At 37.1% G+C, this 24,898-nt stretch overlaps 2 protein-coding genes across 5 annotated transcripts in view; one reads left to right on the top strand and one right to left on the bottom strand.

Moving 5' to 3' along the window:
- LOC124983377 (natural resistance-associated macrophage protein 2) overlaps window positions 1-18,023 on the top strand; it is a 43,827-nt gene extending 25,804 nt beyond the window's left edge. For 3 of the 4 annotated variants that reach the window (XM_047550612.1, XM_047550613.1, XM_047550614.1), the window contains exons 16-17: window positions 661-714; window positions 7,821-10,266. In XM_047550612.1, the coding sequence (XP_047406568.1) occupies window positions 661-714; window positions 7,821-7,898 (132 nt within the window). In that variant the 3' untranslated portion in view covers window positions 7,899-10,266. Of the gene's footprint in view, window positions 1-660; window positions 715-7,820; window positions 10,267-17,091 lie in introns of those variants that run through there. The other variant, XR_007108418.1, reaches the window with a different exon arrangement.
- Window positions 10,698-24,664, bottom strand: Higd1c (HIG1 hypoxia inducible domain family member 1C). The gene is made up of 3 exons (XM_047550621.1): window positions 24,571-24,664; window positions 20,072-20,206; window positions 10,698-12,780 (listed from the first exon to the last, which is right to left on the bottom strand). The coding sequence occupies exons 1-3, from the start codon at window positions 24,662-24,664 to the stop codon at window positions 12,716-12,718; spliced, it is 294 nt and encodes a 97-aa protein (XP_047406577.1). The 3' UTR covers window positions 10,698-12,715.
- Between the last annotated feature and the right edge of the window lie 234 nt (window positions 24,665-24,898).

The raw sequence follows: 24,898 nt of genomic DNA, 5'->3' as shown, positions 1-24,898 counted from the left end.
ATTGATATATCCCTTTTCTTTCCTTTCCCAACAAACATCAGTCAAATGAGGATTATTCTGACCTTAGATCTAGGAAATCTAAGTAAGTGAATATGTCCTTGACTGCAGTTGCTTTGAAAATTTGCTTAGCAGTCAGGGGAATCCTTTCTTCATACAAATTGTATATGAAGCTGCTGTCCTTGTGTATGAAGTTGTCTATCCTTGGTCAACCTGAGACTAGTGTGACTGTTGGAGTTCCATTTTCTGATGTGAAGATTTCTGCTGTTTATCTCCAAAATAGGGACTTCACAGAGAAGCTCAGAAGACTATGCCATTAATCTCTGTCAGTTATTCTCCCCATTTCTTATGATGGGTAGTTGCAGGGGATTGAAGAAAAGTAGTCATCAGGGTTAGAGAAATAAGCCACAGACAGAGCAGCAGGAACAGAGAGAACTCAGTATTTAAATAGCAGGACATACTTCTTGAGCAAGGTAGACTCCAGGATGTTTTGAAGGGGCATGGGGCTGGGAGAGTTAATTGGGCAATCCTTGGTTGTGGAAATGCCCAAGATGGGCAAATATGGATGTTCAAGGAAGGGATAAGGTTGCATCTGAGCAATCATGCGAGGTGAGAGGGCTTTTCACAGAGCCTGGTGAATGATGACTGTGTTTTATCTTCTAGGGTTGGCAATGTTTGATTGCACTGGGCATGTCCTTCCTGGACTGTGGTCATACGGTAAGCATCTCTAAAGTTCTGCTGACTGAAGAAGCCACCAGTGACTATACTAAGTAAACACTGGATCAGTCTGTCTGTCTTCCGCAGGAAGCCATCAGAGCCAGTGTGTTTCTATGGTTTACTGTGTGAACATAGCCATAAGTATGTGCTTTTGCACAGACTCAAATTCTGGTTGTGGAAGCCTTTATTTCATGTTCATTTGAAAGATGGAGGGATTTTTTTTTTTGTTGATGTTGTTTTTTTGTTCATTTCCCTTTCTGACCTTCTACCTTAGACCTAACAAATGGATTAGGTAGGATCTTCAAAAAGCTAATATTTGCTGCTGTCATTCCAACACTATAAATTCTTAAGTAGCTGCCCAAGAGCCAGCTTATTTTAACCTTTTAAAGGCAAATTCTATATGCATGATTCTTAACCAGGCTTTATATTTTTAAAAGGTTAGAAAATATAGTATTATTTTTCATAATACCAAGTACAGACATGGTAATTATGTAAGTTTTGTTTATCAGAAGATAACGGATTTGAGAGGCTAAGAAATACTTTTGCATATCCTTTCAATTATTTTGATTATAAATATCTCAACTAGTGATTTCATCCATATGAAATATAAAATTAAGAGAGCTCTGCCTCTGGCAGGCTCAAGATTCTTTTAACTTTTTTCCACTTTTAGTATCTCAGCAGAAGTTAAGTGGGGTGGGAATGTGTAATGAAGGTGAAAAAATGAACAAACAGCAAAACCCACCTGTCCCGGTGGTTACTAATCACGTCTGAAGGTTTTCTCAGAGACTGAAAAGTTACCAGGATTTTCGTGGGAGTCTGAGGTTCATAACACCTTGTTACCACAGAGCTTTCCTGATGTTTACTCTTGAACACATGTAGTTACAAAAACATCACCTTCCTCCTCCAAGAGGGGGGTGATAGAAAAAGATGGTAGCTTTTATAAATTGACTTTCTCATGAGACTTTGCGGGTGGGGAGAGAAGACTCAGAAGGGAAAGAAGAACCATCGCTTTATTCCTGAAAGACACCTCTTGCCCAAATCGTGTTTTTCTGATGCAACACTCAGCTGCATGTCCAAGATGTCTTGCAAAGCAGTCTCAGGAGCTGTGGACCTAACCATTCCAAAGCACGCTCTCCCAGCAAGTCAGTAGGTGTCACTGTGGTTCCAAGTTCCCTCAGCATGGTGGCACCAGGCTACCTCTCTACAGCAGTTCCCTCAGAGGGGAAACTGAGACCACATGGCGGAGCTCTGGAGTTAGAGGAAATGGGTGTCTTCAGCATGGAGCTGCTGTTCTTTCAGCCACTTCTGACATTTTTACATGTGGAGCCTGAGGCTGCATGATTCTGTCAGATCAAATCACACTTGTCTGTTGGAGATCAATAAGCAAAAGTGTTCTGAGGCCATAGTCTGGTGAGAACAGTAATGGGAATGGCATGGAAGGACTTCTCATTTTTGGAACTTTCCTTCTGGAGTCCCAGTTGATTGACATTCTCTGTTCTTCTGAGCCTGCAAAGGATTATTACTGATATTTTGCACATAGTCAAAAGCACAGACAGTCTTTTATGAGGCATTAGGGGTAAAGTACTATGTTTCACTGACCGTTCATTTTTCTTTGCCCTTAAAGTAATGCAGTACAGAATCACAGATGACCATTCCCCTGTTCCTTCTCACACCTGCCCCTGACCCCCATTATTCTCCAAACTGCTCCTAAAGGTATTCTGACAGATATCAAGATCTGACATGTTAAGGTATTATTTGGCTGCAGTTAATAAAATCCAAAATGACTTTAAAAAAATTATTCCTTGTAAAGATTCTATAGTGGGTTGGGGTTGTGGCTCAGTGGTAGAGTGCTTGCCTAGCATGCATGAAGCACTGGGTTTGATCCCCGGCACCACATACAAAAACTAAATAAACAAAATAAAGGTATTGTGTCCATCTACAACTAAAAATGTTAAACAACGACAACAAAAAAGGTTGTATAGTAACATTTGCCTTTGCCCTAGGTCTGGTAGGTCCAGTAGGTCTCAAATTTACAAAAATTCAGGCAAAAACTAATAGTGTTAATTTAGAAGTTCTATTTATGACTTAACAGTTTAATTGCATTTTATAATGCTATGATTATACTATTTTACAGGGTCAGAAACTGTCTTATTCCATTCTGTCCTCGTAGAGAGAAGGTATACTTCAGCTAGTACTCTGAGTGTTATAACCAATGTGTAGACATTTAAGTCCTTTAATGCCCGCACATACATTTTTGGCAGTAGGTTTTTGTGGAATGTGTAAGGATATACAATTGTACTTTTTGCAAAGTGGTCTTTATTGTCCTTAAATGTGACTTAAATGTCCATAAATGAATAATTTGTACTGCTACAATATGCTGGAAATTAACAGGGCCTGGGGAAAGAGTTTAAGTTTGGCTCCTGTGAGTTCCTAAGGAACTAGTGATGTTAGAAGTGTTAAAAGCAAACTTTTAGTGCCCATTTAACAATATGTGAACTTGATTTGTAATTAAAAGAATTTTTCCTTTTCCAGTTTGGTTTCCTGGTTATTGGTTTTTTTTTTTTTTTTTTATCTTGAATACTTTATCAGTGATGTCTCAATAACTTTGATTTAGAAATACTGAAATATTAGTTACCATCTGGAATGACTCACTAAGCCCATATTGTTAGTGCTTCTCTCTTTGAAGGGATGGAGACATAAATGAGTTTAGTCATCAGAAGGTGGAGGTTAAAACTGGCACAGGAACACATGTCTGTAATCCCAGCAACTCAAGAGGTTGAAACAGCAGGACTACAAATTTAAGACCAGCCTTGGCAATTTATCAAGACTTGTCTCAAAATAAAAATATAAAAGTGCTATGGATATAACTCAGTGGTAGGGCACAGTTGGGTTAATCTCCATTACTGAACAAACATCAACAACAAAAAAGATGACTGACTAGTTTTCACCAAGACACTAATTTCTGTTTACACATCTAGATAGTTTGGGTATAGCTAAAAGTCACACCTTTACCATGTTTAAACTTGAAATTTAATCCTGCCTTTCTGTCTATAAAGTAAATATTTGTCTATCTTTACTCTTGATTCACTATTCAGGTAGTCTTACATTCTGTATTTGCTGCCCATAAAAATTAGTATATGAAGAAAGAAACCAAATTTAGATTAGAAACAAGTGAGAGGGCTGGGGATGTGACTTAGTGGTAGAGTGTCTGCCTGGCATGTAGGAGGCTTGTGTTTGATCACCACCATCACACACACAAAAAAAAGAAAGAAAAAAGAAAAATGAGAACTGGATTGTCAAATGAAATGTGGTAGTGCATATGTATAATTCCAGCTACTCAGGAGGCTAAGGCAGGAGGATTGCAAGTTTGAGGCCAACATGGACAACTTAGTGAGACCCTGTCTCAAAATAAAAAATTTAAAAAGGGCTCAGGGCATAGCTCTGTGGTAGAATGTCCCTTGGTTTAATCTCAGTACCATGCAAACATGTACATTTTGGTAGGTCTGATATAAATGGAAATATTGGCACCTTTCCTTAAAAACAAAGACAGAGCTCAGGCACAACAAACTACCAACCATGTCCCCAGACATATAATGGGAAAATCTAAGCACTGATTTGTCCCAAGGGTGTCATTAGAACTTCATTTTTCCTTTGTGTTTAAAACTTTCCCTGCCTTCTTGCAGAAGTTGAATACCCTAAGTAATCCTGTAGAATTTCTCCATGTTGGCTTCCTCCACTTTATTTCCTTCCTTCTTTATTTTGGTTTATTCAGAACTACATAGGATGCAAAACAATTTAAGAATGTCCCAATTTGAGACATTTCCTCTAACTCTGCCCTTTGGAATGCTTTCTGTTCCTTCATTGTTAGGATGAATGAATCTAAGTATTGTCAGCCTTTCTCAGCACCTTAGCTTGTGAATATAAGAGTGACTAAATTATTACCATGTGCTAGTTCTGATCTGAGCATTTGTGTTGTCTCATTTAACTTTATAACAAAAAGGATTAACTTCTATATAGATGAGGCAAATGAAAAGCCAGAAGTAACTCACCTGTATGACATTGCTAATAAATAGACAGTGGACAGTTTCTCTTCTAATGTCAGAGCGCACATGTTCATCCTCAAATCATCTTATATAATATATAGTGCACTATTCATGCTGGATTAAGACTCCAACAAGTTTTGTTTAGCAACACCAACAAATCAAATCATTTACCTGATACTCTGATCAGTGCTCGATTTAGGTGATTTAGATCAGAAGTTGCAAACTGGTAGACTTTGGCTGTGCTAAATTTTAAGATATAAGTTAGAATGCTTTGGACAGGCTTGGAAAATGGGCAGGGCCTTCTATGATCCTTTACTGGTAATAGCTAAGATCTAATAATAGGTTTACTCATTCATGTTACCTGTCACCAAAACCATTTTAGCCTATTCCTGTGCCACTTAACCCCATTTCTCAACGTCAAAACCATTTTAGCCTATTCCTGTGCCACTTAACCCCATTTCTCAATGTCTCATAACTACATGACAATCTTCAGTGAAGGAGTTCTGTCTACTAAAGGGATACACTGTATAGTATTGTTGAATTAATAATGCAACCCCTGCTTACTCCATAATGAGGAAGCCTACCATCTTTGCACACTTGGGTAAGACTTCAGTGAATTGTGTGTCTGACAAGCTATTAGTTAATAAAACTTGTGATATAAAGCACTAAAGTGAGGAAGCAAGCTGGTCTGAAGAACTGCTTTCCTATCCTAAGGCCAAAGTCATCCAGCATCTTCCTAGCCCACTAATTGAGAATGGTTCAGTGTTTGGCACCATCAGTACATGTCCTCTTCACACCATCATTGCAATGACTCCTGTGAGGTTATACAGGGCAATTGGTAATGTGAAATTTGTGTATGAGGAAGTATATTCCATCCTTGGCATTTTCCAATGTAACACTCATTTCTATTTTACAAATCAGTAGAATGAGTTTCCAGAAGGATACTTTACATGCCTAATATTATAGGAAGAGATAGAGTTGACTTGATGCCAACTCCAGTGCCTTTTCCTCTACACTATAATAGCAATAATTCTTTCAATTTATAGTCTGAATTCTGCATTTAACTTACAGGCTGTTGGTACCAAGGGGCAGTGATGTTCCTGAAGTCCTAAGTAATAATAGAAGGGCTAAAATGAGACTCAGTGACTATCTCAAGTTATATTCAGGGCATCTTGGTTAGTTCCACAATCTAGCTATCATGAATTGAGCTGCTATGAACACTGATGTGGCTGCATCACTGTAGTATGCTGATTTTAAGTCTTTTGGGTATAAACCCAGGAGTGGGATAGCTGGGTCAAATGGTGGGTCCATTCCAAGTTTTCTGAGGAATCTCCATACTGTTTTCCAGAGTGGTGCACCAATTTGCAACCCCACCAGCAATGTATGAGTGTGCCTTTTTCCTCACATCCATGCCAACACTTACTATTGCTTGTGTTCCTTTTTTTTTTTTTTTTTTTTTTGCAGTGCTGGGCATCGAACTCAGGGCCTTGTGCTTGAGAGGCAAGCACTCTACGACTGAGCTATCTCCCCAGCCCATTGTGTTCTTGATAATAGCCATTCTAATTGGAGTTAGATGAAATCTTAGGGTGGTTTTGATTTGCATTTCTAATTACTAGGGATGATGAGCACTTTTTCATGTGTTTGTTGATAACCTGTATATCTTCTGTGAAGTGCCTGCCCAGTTCCTTAGCCCATTTATTGATTGCATTCTTGGTATTTTGGGTGTAAAGTTTTTTAAGTTCTTTAGAAACTTTGGAGATGAGTGCTCTGTCTAAAGTGTGTGTGGAAAAGATTTTCTCCCACTCTGTAGGTTCTCTTTTCACATTATTGATTGTTTTCTTTGCTGAGAAAAAGCTTTTTAGTTTGAATCTATCCCATTTATTGATTCTTGCATTTATTTCTTGCACTATGGGGGGTCTTATTAAGGATGAATGGATAAAGAAACTGTGGTATATGTGCACAATGAAATATTACTTGACCATAAAGAAGAATAAAATTATGGCATTTGCTGGTAAATGGATGAAGTTGGAAAATACCATGCTAAGTGAAATAGGCCAAGCCCCAAAAAACAAAGGCCAAATGTTTTCTCTGAAAAGTGGATGATGATGTATAATGAGGGCGGGGTGGTGGGGGAAAGAGAAGAATAAAGGAACTTTGGATGGTGTAGAAGAAAATGGGGGGGGATGGAAAAATGAATGAAACGGACAATATTACCCTATGTATATTTATGATTACATGAATGGTGTGAATCTACATTGTGTACAACCATAGAAATGAAAAGTTGTACCCCATTTGTGTACAATGAATCAAAATGCAGTCTGTAAAAGAAAAAAAAATTAATTAAAAGAAGTTATATTCAGGGGAGAGAAAAAGAGTAAAGAAAAACATAACTTTCCAGGTCTCATAACAAATCATCTAAATTCAGTTCTGTACTAGTGGGGTGTGGAAATGTTTTAAAAGCAGTTGAGGTAAAAGCTGATCAGGGTGGCACTCACCTCTCAAAATTTTAAAAATTAAAATGTAAAAAAGGTTGAGAATGTGGCCCAGTATTAGAGGGCCCTTGACTTCAATCCCTATACCTGGGAAGAAAAAAAATATTAAAAAGCAGTTGAGATGACTCAGCATGGCAAAGATTTAAGACACATAGGTTATCTCGTCTGTCAACACATTATCTTTTTGTTTTTAAATGAAAGGCTTTTTCTCGGCTTGAGTGCCAAAGGATAATGGGGTCAGTATTACAGGGCTCAGGAGTTAGACCGTTTGAAATCTGATTTCCAATACACATAGAATGAAAATACAAAACACAGTGCATGTTTGCTGTCATCCTAGTCTGCCTGAGACAGTGTACCTCTTTTACTGAGGCATTTGGCACTATCTCTGTCCTTACCTATCTACGCTCCTCTGTTATCGTAAACATCAGAAATCACGCATAAACTATTTTCTGAAAGAAAAATATAGTAGTACTGAAAAAGGCCTAAATTAATATGCTGACTATAGGTACTTAACTGCCCAATTCAATAACTACTTGAAAATCAGTAATTCTCTTCCACTTTTTGTCCTTAGTACCACCTGGGATTGACAGCTCAGCCTGAACTCTACCTTCTGAACACCGTGGATGCTGATTCACTTATGTCAAGATGACTAACAGCCTGAGAGACTCTATAAGAACCATTTTCTCTAAGCCCTGTTGTGCCAACTGTCTTAACATACCTCTGTTAGTTTGGAGGTGAGTTTTGTTCATTTGAACAAAGGCAGAGATTGCCTCGTGGAAATGGGATTAAAAACTGACAGCTATAAGTTTAGATCAGGGATCCACCTCATAACAAACAATAACCAGAGTTAAATGATTGACCTGCTCTGACCACGTACCCCTATGGGGTGTGTCTTGACTTCTGGGTTTTAAAAAATATATATGTCTATATATTTATGTAAACCTGAACATCAGTTTGGGTAGAATTTTAAGGTTATATAAAACTAATAGATCTTATATTTTTTTAAAAAAAAACAATCTCAGGTAAATTACATCTTTGGATCACAAGTGAGAAGGGAAAGGAAATGTTCTTTTTTTTTTCCACACTGACTGATCCAATTGACTATCTTATAAAGTGATACTTTACCAGTTAAGTTTTACTTTGATTGTAATCAGCCATGTTACATCCTTGGTATCTACTAATATTACATCATTTCTAAAGAAATCATTTCTTCTATTTGGTGATCTTACTTAACCCTGGTTATCTACCTACTTTGTAATTAGTATTTTCTTTGTTGTCATTTTTCTTGAAATTTTTCCTAGTTATTAAACCAGGGATACAATGTTATTTGTCAACCTGCTTAATATGTAGTAACAACATCTAGAAACCATATTTTAAATCATGATTGTTTTCCCACATTGTAATGTAGCTTAGCCCATTCTAGCATTTGAGTTTTAGGTAGAAAAAGGAGAAACTAATAACATTTAACTGTGTTAAGTTCTGATACAAGACAATCAAAGTATTAAGATTCTTTCTAATATTGGTAGTTTCACAATGTCTTTTTCCCACTTTAACCATTAATAATCCAAATACCATTTCTAGGTCCAAAATCTATTTCTTGGAGTAGCTAGTATTTATTTTGTTGAATGTCTTAGGGAATGCTAAGCATTTCATTTTAAGATATTTGTACCAAGTAGTATGAGATTATTACTAGGCTGGGACTTGGAAGATTAATCTATATGATCACAAACTGCCTGCTGGCATGTAATTAGTAGATTTTTTTTTGCTCCCTCATCCTGTTAATTTTCTTCCTTAAAATTTTTGTAATGAAAAAGTTCTTTTTGAGTTAAAATTTTGGCTGGGGGTATAACTTAGAGCTAGAGTGCTTGCCTTGCATGCACAAAGTCCTGGGATTGATTCTACCCAGCTTGCATGCATGCATACATACTTAAATAAAAGTTTTATCATAATTATCTGATTGAAGAGTCAGAAGATATGCCACATTGGGTCCACATTCCTACATGGAAGTACAATTGGCTGGAACTGAATGGCAGCTATTTGTTTTCAATGCCATATACTCCAGGGTGGCATATACCCCAGCACATCACTCATTTCTTTCTGACTTCCAAGGTATTGATTGAGTCTGTGAACTCTGCAGCCTTTGGGTGACTTTGAACTTCACTTTCCTCTTCAGCATTAAATGAAATGTCTGACCTCTTTGCCTTATTTTAAAATTTATTACCTGCTGGGCAAGATGATGCTACTCAGGAAGCTGAGGCAAAAAAAAATTGTAAGTTTGAGGCCAGCATTTTAGGAAAACTCTGTCTCAAATTGAGGATACAGTTCAGTGGTAGAGTGCCCGTGAGTTCAATCCCCAGTACCACAACAGATCAAAACAAAACCATAAAAACTTACTACCTTTTTTTTGGTTTTTCTTTCTCTCTATCTTTTGCAATCCAGACATTGCCTAGCTACATTATTATAGTTTGGCCTTCTAAGTGGCAGGGAGTTTTCCTAAATGACACTAAAATTTCTCATTTCTACTTCAGGGATTTGTGAACCTTCACATAAGAGTAGCAACCCTGCAACCTAGGTTAGTGTCCTTCAAATCTTAAAATTGAGAGTGAATTAACATGAATAAGTTCCCACTTAAAAATGGAAGTTTCAGTGTTTTTATTTTGTAAAACATAAATATCTATCAGAGATATCATCTAGATAGTAACTCTACATGAACCAGTTTGTTTTATTTTTCCTCTTCACTGGACAATTCCATTTCTCAGTAGTTTCATTATCATAGAATGTTGGAGAAAGGAAGTTAAAAAAAATCAAACATCCTGTTTTTAACTCATAGAAAGGTGAGTTGATTGATTAAACTGAGGTTAAATACTCTGGGGATTTCTGTAGCACACTTTCTCTCTCTCTCTCTCTCTCTCTCTCTCTCTCTCTCTCTTTCTCTCTCTCTCTCTTTCTCTCTCTCTCAGTATTGGAGATTGAACCCAGGGGCTCTCAACCACTGAACCACATCCCAGCCCTTTTTTAATGTTTTATTTAGAGACAGGGTCTCACTGACTTGCTTAGGGCCTCACTGAGTTGCTGAGGCTGGCTTTGAACTCGTGATCCTGAGATTACAGGTATGTGTCACTGTGCCTGGCTTTTGTAGCTCTTCTCCATTCTTTAACTATATGTTTTTAGAACAGAGATGAGTTTGTAAAGCTTTGTATATATTTACTCAGAGGTCACATAGCTTCTGTAATCAGAAAATTTGATAACAAAGTAAACCAAATCACACTAAAACCAATAAAAGAGGTTGATGCCTAAAGAGTGAGTCTTGGTTAAGCTTTTTGGCAAAATTAAGAACATTTAATTATTTTCTAATCTATGATTTATAAATTTCAATTTCTACAGGAAGTATGCTTATGCAGTATATTAATCTGTTTTCTATTAGTATAAGAAAATACATAAGGCTGAATACTTTATAAAGAAAAGAAGTTTATTTAACACTCAGTTCTGGAGGTTCAAGAGCAGGATGCTGTCATTGGCTCAACTTTGATGAGGACCCTCTTTACTGTGTCATGTGGTAGATGCATCATGGTGGGAGCATATGTGATAGGGACAGATTCCATAGGTTGACGAAGAGCCAGAGAGCAATTTAGGAGTCAGGCTCCCTTATAACAATCTGTTCTCATGAGAACTAACTCAGGTCCATGACATTTCCATTTATCTCTTCCAAATGCAGTGCCCCCAGTGATGTAATCAGTTCCCGCTAGGCCCCACTCTTAAAAGTCCCACCACCTGCTGCATGTAATCTCAGCAACTCAGGAGCCTGAGGCAGGAGGATCACAAGTTCAAGGCCAACCCTGGCAATTTTAGACCAATAAAATAAAAAGGGCTGGGGATAGAGCTCAGAGATGAGTACCCCTGGATTTAATCCATAGTACCTCAAAAAGAGAATAAGATAAAGCCTGGTACTTTAAAAAAAGAAAAAATATCCTACCACCTCTCAACATTGCCACACTGGGGACCAAATTTGCAACATATTGAACCTTTGTGGGGACATACTCAAGCCCTATCTAAACCCCAACATGCATATACTAATACATACAATCTGAAGAGTAACAGATGTATTTACTGAATTCCTGGGATTCAACACTTTGTGGTCAATTTGTAAAAAACAGATGCTCTGACAGTATATACCCTGAATGTCAGGAAAAGACCAATTAACTAATTGTTACTGAGCAGCTATTTCTACATTACTATGTATCACCCTAATATAAAAGGCAGGCGGAGGGTGGGCATAATGGTGCATGCCTAGAATCCTAGTGACGGGAGGCTAAGGCAGGAGGAACAAAAGTTCAAGGTGACGAAATGAAAAATGAAGAGGGTTGGGGATGTAGTTCCATGGTAGAGTACCATTTGCCTAGGAAGTAGTTCATAAGGCATCAAGGGTTCCAGTAGCCAATGAAAGTAGCCACCTCTCATTCAAGCCTTAATATATTACACAGCTAAAACTTTGCCCAAGAAGTATTTTTCAAATTCAGGTATATAGGATTTGTTCATAGGGTCTTCCTGACATGACTACCACTTTACCCAAGATGTAGTAGATAAATGAACATCCTGTGTTCTTTCTAACTTTTCTCTTTTATCCTGTGTAGGTGTTCACATAGCTATCCTTTCGTGTGTGTGTGTGTGTGTGTGTGTGTGTGTGTGTGTGTCTATTTGTGTCTGTTTGGTAGTAGGGATTGAACCCAGCCAGCACTCCATCACCAAGCTACGTCCCCAGCTCTTTTTTTTTTTTTTTATTTTAAGACAGGGTATTGTTAAATTGCCCAGGCTAGCCTTGAACTTGTGATCCTCTGACCTCAGCCTCCCATGTAGCCGGGATTACAGGTGAGGTGTGCAGTACTGCACCTGGCTGCATAGCATGGCTACTCTAATAAATAAATTCTTTGCATTGCTCTTTTAAAGCAACAAATATATTCCTTTTTTTCTCTCTCTCAAAATTAGGGAAGCTGGGTTGGGGATATAACTCAGTTGGTAGAGTGTTTGTCTTGTAAGCACAAGGCTCTGGGTTCAATCCCCACCTCTGGAAAAAAAAAAAAAATTAGGGAAGTTTTTGGATTTTGTATGAAAGGCCAATTTCTAATAAAGCATAGTTAATCTGTTCTAAATGCTGAAGGTGTACCAAGAGAGTATATTCTTTCTTGTAGTCTGATTAAAAATATATTTTCAGGACTAGGTTTGTGGCTGTGGCTCAGTGATAGAACACTCATCTATCATATATAAGGACCTGGGTTTGACTCCCAGTACAAAAAAAAAGGGATATTTCTGAATCGATTATGACTGTTGATCTGGAAATCAACTTGTTAAAACTTTGAAGACAATATACAAAGGTTATGAGAATTCTTTTTGATGTTTCTGCAGTTTCGTTTTTCAAATAAAACTCATTCTCCCAACGCCTCTTGTCTTTCTTGCTTCCAGCAGATAGCTTCATTTTTTGGACACATTGAAGAATCGAGGTCTAATGTAATCCTTATACATAGAATAGAGAACACCTAGAAACAAAGATGTACATCAGTAGAGAATTCATGGAAAACCATCACTGAATTGCTTTCACTTATATTTTTCTGAAATTAGCCCCACAATATGAAAATAATTCATCTCCTAATACATTTGGCTCCAGTAGCAACCCAAATCCCTTAAAAGTCCTTTAAGATCAGTATCAATCTGAAGTTATGCTGTTTCTATGTCACCCTAAAGTTTTATTTAAAAATATTGTGGGATTCTAGGTAGGAAAGAGGACAAATTTGACCCAGTTATTAAGAAAAAAAAAAAATTAGGCCTTTCAATTTAGCAAACATTTTTTCAGTGTCTACTTGTGCTCAGTATCCTAAGGAAAACAAAGGTGAATGGCCTAATCCCTGCCACTGGGGATTTACAATCTAGTTGGGTGAATTAGCTGTGAGTTTACGCCAATGGCGTGTATGGCTTCCACAAGGTCTTGGGGCCATGCTAAAGGAGGGAAGCAGCTGGGGTTTCTGTGGAAGAGGAAAGATGTTTTCTGTGAATTCCTGGATATTAGCAAATGCTCATCCACAAAGCAAGTTATGGGGTCACTGATTTAAACTAATTTGCCTTTCCTGCTGCCACCCCCATCTCAGATATCAGCTATCTGATTGTTTGAATCCTTCATGTTTCTTATGATTTCTTTCTGGGACTGCGTGTTAATATCTTCATAGAGTACACAGAGGATAAAAGGTCAATAAGGTGTTCTGATATCTCCACATGATGGCAAATTGAAGTAGAAGTCTGCATAATTTTCTAATGAAACACTACTAGAATTGACAGATAAAATTCAAGCCCCAAAATTTTAAATTTGAGCAGGGCATGGTGGCATATACCTGTAATCAGTGATTTGGGAGGCTGAGGCAGGAGGATCCCAAGCTCAAAGCCAGTCTCGGCAATCTAGAAGACCCTCAGCAACTTAGTGAGACTGTCTCAAAAAATAAAAAAGACTGGGGTTGTAGCTTAGTCGTAAAGACCCCTGAGTTCAATTTAAAAAGAGAGAGAAAAGGACTTCCTAAGGTCTGTAGTCAATTGTCCATGTGATTGCAAACAACTTTTTTTCTGTAAGCCTCAGTATCTTTCTGTGTAAAATGGAATGATATCCTACCCCAGAAGATAGGTTTGGTGTATTATGGTATAATAAAGACTTTGTCTTTGTCCTGGTTTCATAGTGTGGGGCTCTAAAATGCTTGGAGGGTCTGTAATTCTTGAACCTTTTGGATCATACCAAAACTTATGGAATGAGAGTGTGGCTGGCATCTGAAGTAAGGAGTCTTATCAGGGACCATGTTCTTCAGCCTCAGGGATCTGGTAGGCTCCAGGTGGTGGTTTTCATTATTGAATTGTATTTCAGTATAGAAGGTGGTGTAAAAATAGGCATTTATTAAGATTACATGAGGTAATAGTATAGAACAGAGTGACTAGCATACCAAAAGTATTCATTAAATGTTAGCTTTTATTCCTTTGTTTAATAAACACTTATCTTCCCACCAGATCTGCCCTTTGTTCTTCATTCTCTATATTAGTAAAAGGCAAACCTCCCATGTATACAAACCAGAAACCTGGGAATCATCTTTGATTCCTCTTATTTTCCCTGATCACTTGGTTTCCAAGTCTTCTCTATCACTGGAATCCATTGTTTCTCTTTTTCCACTGTCACTGTCTTAATTCAGGTCTAAGTTATAGTCTAATTGGTTTCTCTGTTCTTACTTTTTCTTCTCTTTTGCAAATCAACACTAAGCATTTTGTTTTTCCTCTTAACATTTTTTTTTCATGGTGAAACTTAATATGCCTGGAGAAGAGCACATAAAACTGAAATGACCAGATTAATAAATACTTGTAGAGTGGGCATGAAATTGACATGAGTCAAGAGAGAATTTTGCAGGCATTTTAGAAGCCTCCAGGTTCTGATCACAGCCCTCTCTTTTCCACAAGTAACCACTGTCCTGAGTTTTACAGTAATAATTTTCTTCCTTGCCTTTATAGTATGACCACCTATTTACCTTTGAATAGTTTTTGTGTTGCCTGTTTTTGAGGTTTGTATAAAGTAGGTACTTTTCTGAACTGCCAGGCTGAGTATATTAACTCCTTTGTTTAAACCTTTCACTAGTTCACATCATCATTTTACCCTTCTCCTAGCAAGCATTTTAAGTATATTTTGGATCTGTTTTGTATCAGTGTAGCTAAGATGTAACTCTGCTTCCCAGAATTTGCTTTCCTGCATAGTTCTGGTTATCTTGGCTTGTTCTGGATGTTTTGCAAGAGATTTGGAAGATGAAAGTTGGAGCAGCCCCTGCCATGTCCTTTTTACACCCAGAAGATTAAAGTCTTGATGCATGGTGACTATCTCTGGTACAGATTGTACATACTGTGCTTTATCTGCTGGCTCAACTTGCTGTTGTTGGACCATAGCCAGACCACAGCTCCTTCAGCTGCTTCTGGATCTTCATTAGCTTCTCTGGCTCTTGGGCCAGATGTACTGTAGCTCCATGATGTAAGGGTACCAGGTTCTCCATGTCTTTCATGAAGGGAGGCAGGGAGACTGACTCTAGGTCCCACCTGTCTTTTTTTTTTGTATCGGGGATTTGAACCCAGGGGTGCTTAACCATGGTGCCACATCCCTAGCCCTTTTTAATATTATATTTAGAGACAGGGTCTAGCTGAGTTGCTAAGGCTGACTTTGAACTCTCAATCCTCCTGCCTAAGCCTCCCGAGTTGCTGGGATTACAGTCATGTGCCACCTCACCCAGCCCCACCTGTTTTCTAAGTGGTAACTCATCCTTGCAGATTCCAGTTTATCTTTCCTTTTCACAGTTGCCTTGCTGATTTCTGGCCCCAACATCAGAAACATAAGCAATAGTTTCACATGGACTGTTTAGCCAGCTCCTGACATTATTTAAGGCCAGAGCTCTAGAATATATCCCTTTTCATGTCACTACTAGTAGTTTTGCTTCTCTGACTAAAGTCTGACTGATGCAGAATGTGATGAAGATGTGTTTCCAGAGGAATAGAAGCACCAGGACAGGTTCTCTGAATTGGTTCTCTGACCTGACTAAAGACATTAATGACCATTTGTTCAGTGGTAATGAGGATGCTAGCAGGCCATAGCATTCAGGAGCAAGACACTTCCTTAAATTGTGACCTGTAGATTCTTTAGTCAAGGGCCTATAGAAAGCCAGGTTTTAAGTGAACAGGTCTTTATTGTCATGGGAGATTTAGAGGAAATAGGGATACAATGAGGCTGATTATTTTTAAGTGTGCTGGAGAATTTGCAAAAAGCCAATAATGGGCTCAGGGTTTTTCATTGCTAGCACAAGTTCTAGAGAGGAGGCTGAAAGCTTTAAAACTTCTCCCAAAAGAAACTCTTCACTCCTGTAGCCATGTGGCTCATACTTTTGAAAACCACACTCAGGGTCTCATGCTGTGAGTAGCTAGTCACAATACAGTTTAAATGTGCCACCTCACAAAGCCTCCAGTGTAAAAGTGGCATTGCTTTGGAAAGAGAACCTTGAAAATTGGGATGGGGATGAGTGGAGATTTCAGTGAAATTGGGTCTGTGAACTCATACATTTTACTGAGATTCCTTTGCTAGTAGAAGCAGTCCTTCTGCTGACTTTTCTCCCTCACCCTTCTCTGACTTCTTGGCCAGGTCCATATTTATCTCCAGATTGAAAGGCATTAGCTTTTTCTATGTCACTCTCATCATTGAACTGGAGGCTTGGAGATGACTAAAAATATCACAAGAGTTTGGGCATGGTACCACAGGCCTGTGATCCCAGTGACTGAGACTGAGGCAGAATGATCAGTTCAAGCAACTTAATGATGCTCAGCAATTTAGCAAGCCACTGTCTCCAAAATAAAAAAATAAAAAGGATCAGGGTTGTTGCTCAGTGGTAAAGTGCCCCTAGGTTAAATTCCCAATACCAACACAACAAAACCCTCAAAAAATTGAAGAAGCTCTCTCTGCCTATGGATGTATCACTAAAATCTTTCTTCCTGTTAGTATAATATCTAAAAATATCTTTCTACTGGTATAGTATCAGTCTCCTAAAGAGGCCAGACAGCTGCAGAAGCTGTTCATCAGAGGGCTGAGCTTAGAATTGATCAGAGATAGTCTAAGCTTTGTCTGAGCTTTGGTTTGACACTTATGCCACTGTGAAGGAGGTGGATGCAGTCATGAAGGTAAGACCACACAAGGTGGATGGAAGAGTTGTAGAACCAAAAAGGGCTATGGCAGGAGAAGGTACTCAGAGACCAGGTGCCCACTGAACTGTGAGAAGGTGTTTGTTGTGGCATTACAGAAGACCCTGAAGAACATCACCTATGAGACTGTTTAACAGTGCTGGAAAATGGAAGTGATGAAACAAACCATGACTGGTTGAGGCAGTTGCAAGAAGAGGGACTTTGCTTTTGTAACCTTGATGATCACGACTTTGTGGATGAGACAGTCATTCAGAAATACCATCCTGCGACTGGCCATACTGTGAAGAGCAGAAAGCCCTGTCAAGATGCCTAGTGCTTCATCCAGCCAGAGATCAAACTGATTTGGAAACTTTGGTGGCTGTCTGGTGGCAATGACAACTTTACTCATGGAGAAAACTTCAGTGGCCACAGTGACTTTGGTGGTAGCTATGGTGGAGTTATATATGGTGCAGTGTGAAGGGCTATAGTGCATTGGTGATAATGGAACCAATTTGGAGGTGGTGATTCTGGGAGTTAAAACAGTCAGACTTCAAATTGTGGGTCCATGAAGGGAGGAAACTCTAGAGGCAGAAACTGTCCCTGTGGTGGTAGAGGCCAGTACTTTGCCAAATCATGAAACCAAGGTGGCTCTGGCAGTTGGAACAGCAGCAGCAGCAGTAGCCATGGCAGAGATAGAAGGGTTAATACTGCCAGGAAACAAAGCTTAGCAGGACAGGAGAGGCAGAGAAGTGACAGGGAAGCTACAGGTTATGACAGATTTGTGAACTCAGCCACGCTCCTGTGGCTTGGCCTGGGTGCTACAAAAATGACACATTTTAGACAATATTTGTGTATGGGCAAAATACTCTGAGAACTGTATGTGACTACTTTGTAACAGATTATTTTAAGTTCTGTTATTTGGAAAGTGTAAAGCCTCCCAACAAAGGGCTTTAACCTAAAATTTTTTTGTTTATACTCATGCTATTGATTGCTACATGTTATAGTCCGATCATGATGTTCAGTAGATGTGCTTTGGTTTAAATGTGCTGTGTAAAGTTAGTCTACTCTGAAGCCATCTTGTTAAACTGTCCTGACAGTGTGAAGTTAGGATTCTTTCAGGGTGATGCCAGGTTCCATTTGAAATTTATTTAGAACTACTTGGGTGGAGAAGGCATTGACCAAAATAAATAAATAAAAATAAAAAATAATTGTATTAAAAAAAACAAAAAAGAAGAAGCCTTTGTCTTCAGACACTTTGGTGTAATTGAACTGACAGTTACTGTTGTGACCTTCTAAAGTTCACCATTGAAAGAGTCACCCCAGCACATTCGTGGAAGTATTTGATTATAAAAATGATTGTTGGTACTCCCCATATAATGATTAAATTAAATAATGCTACCAGATAAATGATGATGGGAATGAAGCTTGTGTATCATTCCTCATCATTGTAATTAATACATGATTTAATTTCTTGGGGAAGAAAACCCACAAGAGTTCCAGTGTGTTCAGTATGTTCTATCTCGTCCTTGCAGGTTCTGGATGTTCCTTGCTTCTCTCACGTTACATCCATCTTTCCTTCCTAATTGTTGTGCCCACACCAGGCCCCATTGCAGATACATAAGCAAGAGCTTCATAATCACATAAGTCCAAAGACCAATAATAAATCCCTTATTAAATATTGCTACTAGTGGTTGCATTTCTCTCATCACTGATGGACTCACCTCCATACTAAGCTCTGCAGAGATTCACCAGCATGCCTTGCTTCTGTGCCTTTCTTTATTCCTTTGCCTAAATCCTGACCTTCTCTGCCTAATTTCCTTCTATTCTTAGCTCTTTACATGGTTTTTATCCTTTTAGAAACCTCTGCTGACTTCCAAGCCTCAGTTAAAAATCCCTCATTTAAGGCTGGGATTGTAGCTCAGTGGTACATGAGAGACACTGGGTTCAATTCTCAGCACCACATATAAATAAGTAAAGTAAATGTCTATTGACAACTAAAAATATGTATTTTTAAAAAAATATCTTATTTGTGCTTGTGCCCCATACAATCTTTCCTCTTTCTGTTACAGTGTCTATGACTGTAGGTTGTCTTCCCTTCTTGGTCTCTCTGCCAAGTAGACTATAATACTATTTGCAAGCAAAGTCTGAGTCTTATCTCTATATCTTTAGCATAGCATCTGACACATAGAAGATATTTTTAAATGTTTGCCAAATACTGAAAATAAGGACTGAGAACTCTGGAGTAAATCTTCTGGTTGTATTTGGTTGGAGACTTGCATATCATAGTTCACAGTGATAAGAATTACCATGTACCTTCCTATACACCCTATGCCCATTATTCCATGATCCCCCTACTCTTAGGCTGACTCTAGTCTGCAAGCATTAATTTGGACTGAGAACATTGTGACTTGTTCCCCATTTATGTTGATCCCTCTCAAAAAAAAAAAAAAAAAAAAAGGGATAATTTAGGTTCCCAAATAGACTTCTTGTTAGGTATACCTAATTGCACAACTAACAGTTAATATTGTTACAATCTGAATTAACTAAGATAACTTTACAGCTATTCTTTGGATTTGACCAAGTAGGCCTTAACTAATTTATGGGTTAATGAAAAACAAAAGATTTTCCTATTGCTCACACTTGGGAAAAGTTTTCAATTAGCAATAATCCTACTTTGGATAATCTTCTGTGCCTACCATGCTGCCACCAGGCAAAGCTAAAAGTAGAACAAGGCTGTTTAGATTTGTTTTGGCTTTAAAAATAACTTCCCCATTCAGCTACTCTAATAACTACATCTGCTGTTGGTATGTGCTGGGAAAGATCACCACTAATGTTAGTGGAGTTATTTAGGGTAGGAACCGTTCACTTCTCTTTTTACCATAGAGCATAAAAACCCATCACTCTAGTTCTCTAATGGGGGTTTTGTGAACTGAAAAATAAGAAATTAATCCCATAACTGTCAACCAAGTGAAGATGTCTTTCTTAACCTTCTCTCCCATTTACATAATCTTCACCCACTCTTTATTTTCTACTACAAATAAGTAGAATAAATATATTCTCAAAAACAGAGGAACATAAGATATAAATTAAGGAAGTTACCTATAGTCACAGCTCCTACAACAAATCCTTGGGCAGCAACTCTCATGTGAATAAGATGAATGGACATTTTCTGATCTCTTCTGTACTTTAATTTGTAAAGACCATACGACACCACAGTCACAAAGCCTGCTATACCTGTGAATTTTATAAGTATAAGTTAAACAAACAGAGGCAAGAATTTCCAAGAGCTCAGAGAGTTAAGTGAAAGGCTGTATAAAGAAAGAGTATCTGGAAGATAAGCAGTCAAAATACAGGTTGAATATCTCTTTTCTGAAATGCTTGGGACAGAAGTATTGTGGATTTCAGGTTTCTTCAGAGTTTGGAATATCTTCATATACAGAATGAGATTCCTTGGGGATGGTACCCAAGTGTAAACACAGAATTCATTTATGTTTCATATTTACCTTATTCACATAGATGGAAAGTAATTTTATGCAATATTTTTAGTTAATCTGGGTTTTGACCATGACCTGTCACATGAAGATAGGTGTAGAATTTTCTACTTGTGGTATTATGTTGGCACTCAAAAGGTTTCAGATTTTGTAGCATTTTGGATTTTTGGATTATAGACGCTTAGCCTATACTAAAGGATACTTTTAAAAGAACCATGCTAGAGTTGATGCACCAGAATTTACAATGGGCCCTTAATATTCCTGGATTCAATATTTGCAGTTTTGACTCTTCCCAGATCAACTTGAACCATACAGTATAGTAACTTGTCCAGTCAGTTGTAATTTTCCTGATGAATGATTTCAAATTGTACATGCTACAAGGCCATTATCTGGGGCAAGACACTTAGCTGTTGTGTGAACTGACCCCACAATCCATAGCTTTTGAGTGTTTGGTTATATTCCTCTCTTTTTGTCATCAAATAAGAAGTAAATCTAGGAAAGAGATAAAAACATTGTTCTGTAAAAAGTGACACAGGAAACTTTAATGAGAGTGGAAAAGGTCTGAATACATGCACAAGAAGTACATGACTCTGAGAAGAACTATTATTCTTGAAAAGTCCAGACCCTATACAAATGCTTCTGTATTCTCAGGTGTGTGGGGGATTGGTGGTGTGTGGAGGTATATATATCATTGAAACAACCAAGATGCCATGTAACTGGCTTTAAAATGGAGAATTGACCAAATAAATGGGAAAGATTTTAGAAAGAGGTATAAAGCACTCTGAGAACTTAATCCATGACAAACCAAAAATAATCAAATAACAGAAAAAGGAATATTTAGTAAATGTTATTAGTACAATTTATTGGTGTAAAGAAGGACTGCCTTGAATTTGTATCTCACATCAGACCCTCCCCCCACTATCAAAAAATATATGGATGGGTAAGTGTTAAATATAAAACAAAACAAAAATATAAACAATAATATGCCCTGGAAAATAGAATAGCATACATATAATATCTATAAGAAGATAAGGCAGACTTAGTAAAAATTGACAAGGACAAAATGTTACATGTTGAAAAAAAGAATAAAAGGGCTGGGGATATAGCTCAGTTGGTAGAGTGCTTGCATCACATGCACAAGGCCCTGGGTTCAATCCCCAGCACCACATACAAAAAAAAAAAAAAAAAAAAAAAAAAAAAAAAAAAAATTCACTTAATGAAAAAAGAATAAGAAACTTTGATACAGTAAAACTGTGGGCTACTTTTTTGGTTCTGTCACATTGATCCATATATTTGTCTCTCCATCATTAATCACACTGTCTTGATTACATAGATACACAGTAACCCTGAACATCTGTTAGAGTGAGTTGTTCCACTTAATCTTTAAAAAAAAAAAAAATTGTTTTAGCTCTTCTAGGACTTGTACCTTGTCATATAAATTTTATAATAAACTTATCTATGTTTATAAAAAAATTGCTGGTTTTTAATAGGAATTACTTAAGCCTATAGATCAATTTGGGGAACATTTACGTATATATTGAATCTTCTAATCCATGAACTTAGTAATCTATTTATTAAGGTCTTTGATTTATTTCATTAATATTCTGTAATTTTCAACATACATGTTTTGTTACGTATGTAGCTAAGCATTTTATTTTCTTCACAGTGACTTTAAATGGTATTATGTTTTTATTTTCAAGTTCCATTTGTTTGTGGTTAGTATATAGAAATGCAGTTGATTTTTAAGTGGGATGACACATTTTCATTAACTCTTGGCACATGTGTGCTTCTCTGGGTGAGTGAGTATATATTTATTCTTTCAGGATTCATTTAGTAATGGAAATAAGAAACAGTGTAAATAACCACATTTATATGTATATTTTATAGGATGATCAGCAGTAAACGCAATTGAAATTAAAATGATTGATGTACCACAACATATCCAAACAACAACAACAAAAAGCCCAAATAACAACTAAATGATGTGATAGACCATTAGGAAATAGTTACGATGCTGAAAGCTCTGTGAGTTTGGCCAATCTTTCTGGAAAGAATCCTAGAAATATATAAATGATATTACACTGCTCATACTTCATCCCCTGGAAATTCTACTTCGGGGAACATACTGCAAGAATATAAGCAAAAAGAGATGACACAAAACTGTTCATGGTTACCCTGTGTCTGAGGAAAAACTATCAATCCAAATGGCCAAAACAGAACAAAAACTGTATACTTTTTAAAACTTATAAGATAGGGAAGTATTAATACACAAATCTATATATGAAATGGTAAATGAAAGACACAAAATCAAATAATCAGTCACAGACCTTAACAGTCATTATAAAACAACTTTGAACAATGTAGATATATTATTATTTTTTATTTATTTTGCAGTGCTAGAGAGTGAATCCAGGGCCTCATGTGTACTAGGGAAGCACTGTACCACTGAAATATACCCCTAGCCCAGTAGATTATATTTATAATGATGTAAGTGGTTTAAGATAATCAATAAAAATATTTTATAAATTATCTGCACAATACACTCCATCCTGTAGCAGGACATCCTGTAGATATCATTAAAATAACAATAGCTAAACAAAACTACTCAATGATATATATATCCAAATTTTATCATTATTTATTTTCTAGAAAAAACTTGGCTGTTTTCCCTTGATCAAATCAAGGTTCTGTTCTTTCTTAAACCGATTTTCTTTTAGAGATTAAAGTCAGAGGCTTTACTGTTTTTCACGTAGTGTCTCTGGTTTGTATATAATTGAATTTAGCTGGGAACACTTTCGTCTTTCTGCTTTAATCACCCTAAATGTCTCTGGAAAATAGTTTAATGTTCAGCAGGCACGGTGATTAATCTCTGTTCATTAGCGTTATCTATTGCAGCAGCACTGTGTTCCTGAATTGTTTTTCTAGTTAAAAATGCTAAGGAAGATAGATAAATCACTATTATTTGCTTCCATGTCTTATGGATGCTCTTAGAAGTCTTAATCAAATTACATGAAACTTCTAAATATAACATTATTGTAAAGTAAAATTTGGTGCTTTTGAAAGGTGAAATTGCTGGAGTTGCAGTGACACTTAAAGCACATGACTTATACCTGCTTATAAGATTGTATGGAATTAATACCTTCACATAACTACGTAAGTCAAATTTAAGTAAATTATTTTAATAGTTTCCAGATGAAATGAACACAAGGAAAGAGGTATGGCTGTAGTGTACAACAATAATGCTCAGGGCAAGTTAAGCAGAGGGACAAGGAAAAAAAAGCTCAGATGTATTGATGCTTATGTTCTTTTTTTTTTTTTTTTTTTTTTTTGTTGTTGTTGCTGGGCAAGTGCTTTACCTCTGAGCTACATTCTCAGTCCAGTTAAATAAATATTTTTAAAAGCCACCTACATATAGTATCTATTGAAAATGTTAAGCGTATACTAAATTTGGGTGAGGAGAGGCAAACTAGGATAAAAATTCAGATCTAATTATAATACCATTTTTTAAAATTAGAATTTACTTAACCATCAGTCTTAACATCTGGAACACCTCAGGATGCTGCTGAGTAGCCAAAATAAACACAATAAATTTCGTGCTTTCAAATGTAAAGGCAGATCCAGGCTTTCACTCAGAGCTTTACTCTGAATTAGAAGTTTTTTGAGCTTGGGTATCTAGCTTCTGAGCTTGGGTATCTAGCCATAGAACATTAGAGCAGAAGTTTTTAATGGTTTCCAAATAATAGTGAATGAAATAAATATCTATAAATAGAAGACACTAGAATTTAAAGCCTGGAGTTATGTACAGGGCAAATAAATGCATTTCATTAATCCTTAACAGACTTGCTGGCAACTAATAATTTTAGTTAGACCTCTAATGAAATAGATAGAATTGAGTAAAATTTGGTGCTCCAAATAATTATAGTTAACATTTATTGAGGACTTACTTCATACTAGAAACTACTCTGAAATAACTCATATTCATACTTGGAAGGAGATTAGCTTCAACTACCTGGAAAAAAATCAGTTATATGAGACATTTCAGGCCTCAAAGTCAAGGCATTATTGTGTTAGTACATTTTCCAGTGTTCAGTCAAGGCTTGTACTTACCTATAGGGACAAAGGGGGAGTCTCTAGATTTCCTGATCAGTCGGGATAATTGGCCTTCATCCTCATCTGCTGACCACTGGTTATCTGAAGACATTTTTTCTCTCTCGTAACAATAGGAAATCAATGTGGTTGCTGTGAATCATTCAAAAGAATCCATTTACTCTCTCCCAACACATTGTTGATAATGTGCTTTTCCATTTTCATTTGCTTGACATGCCTATCTGTTCAACTGAAATAAGTAGTTCTTCTTCCTCCACACTTTTCACTACAGAGTTCTTTCATTTTGGGGGAAGAAGTGTAAGGGAAAAAAAAAAATAGAAACTGGCAA

The sequence above is a fragment of the Sciurus carolinensis genome, chromosome 4 (assembly GCF_902686445.1).
Source record: "Sciurus carolinensis chromosome 4, mSciCar1.2, whole genome shotgun sequence".
Lineage (NCBI taxonomy): Eukaryota > Metazoa > Chordata > Mammalia > Rodentia > Sciuridae > Sciurus > Sciurus carolinensis.
This window is presented reverse-complemented; position numbering and strand designations above follow the sequence as displayed.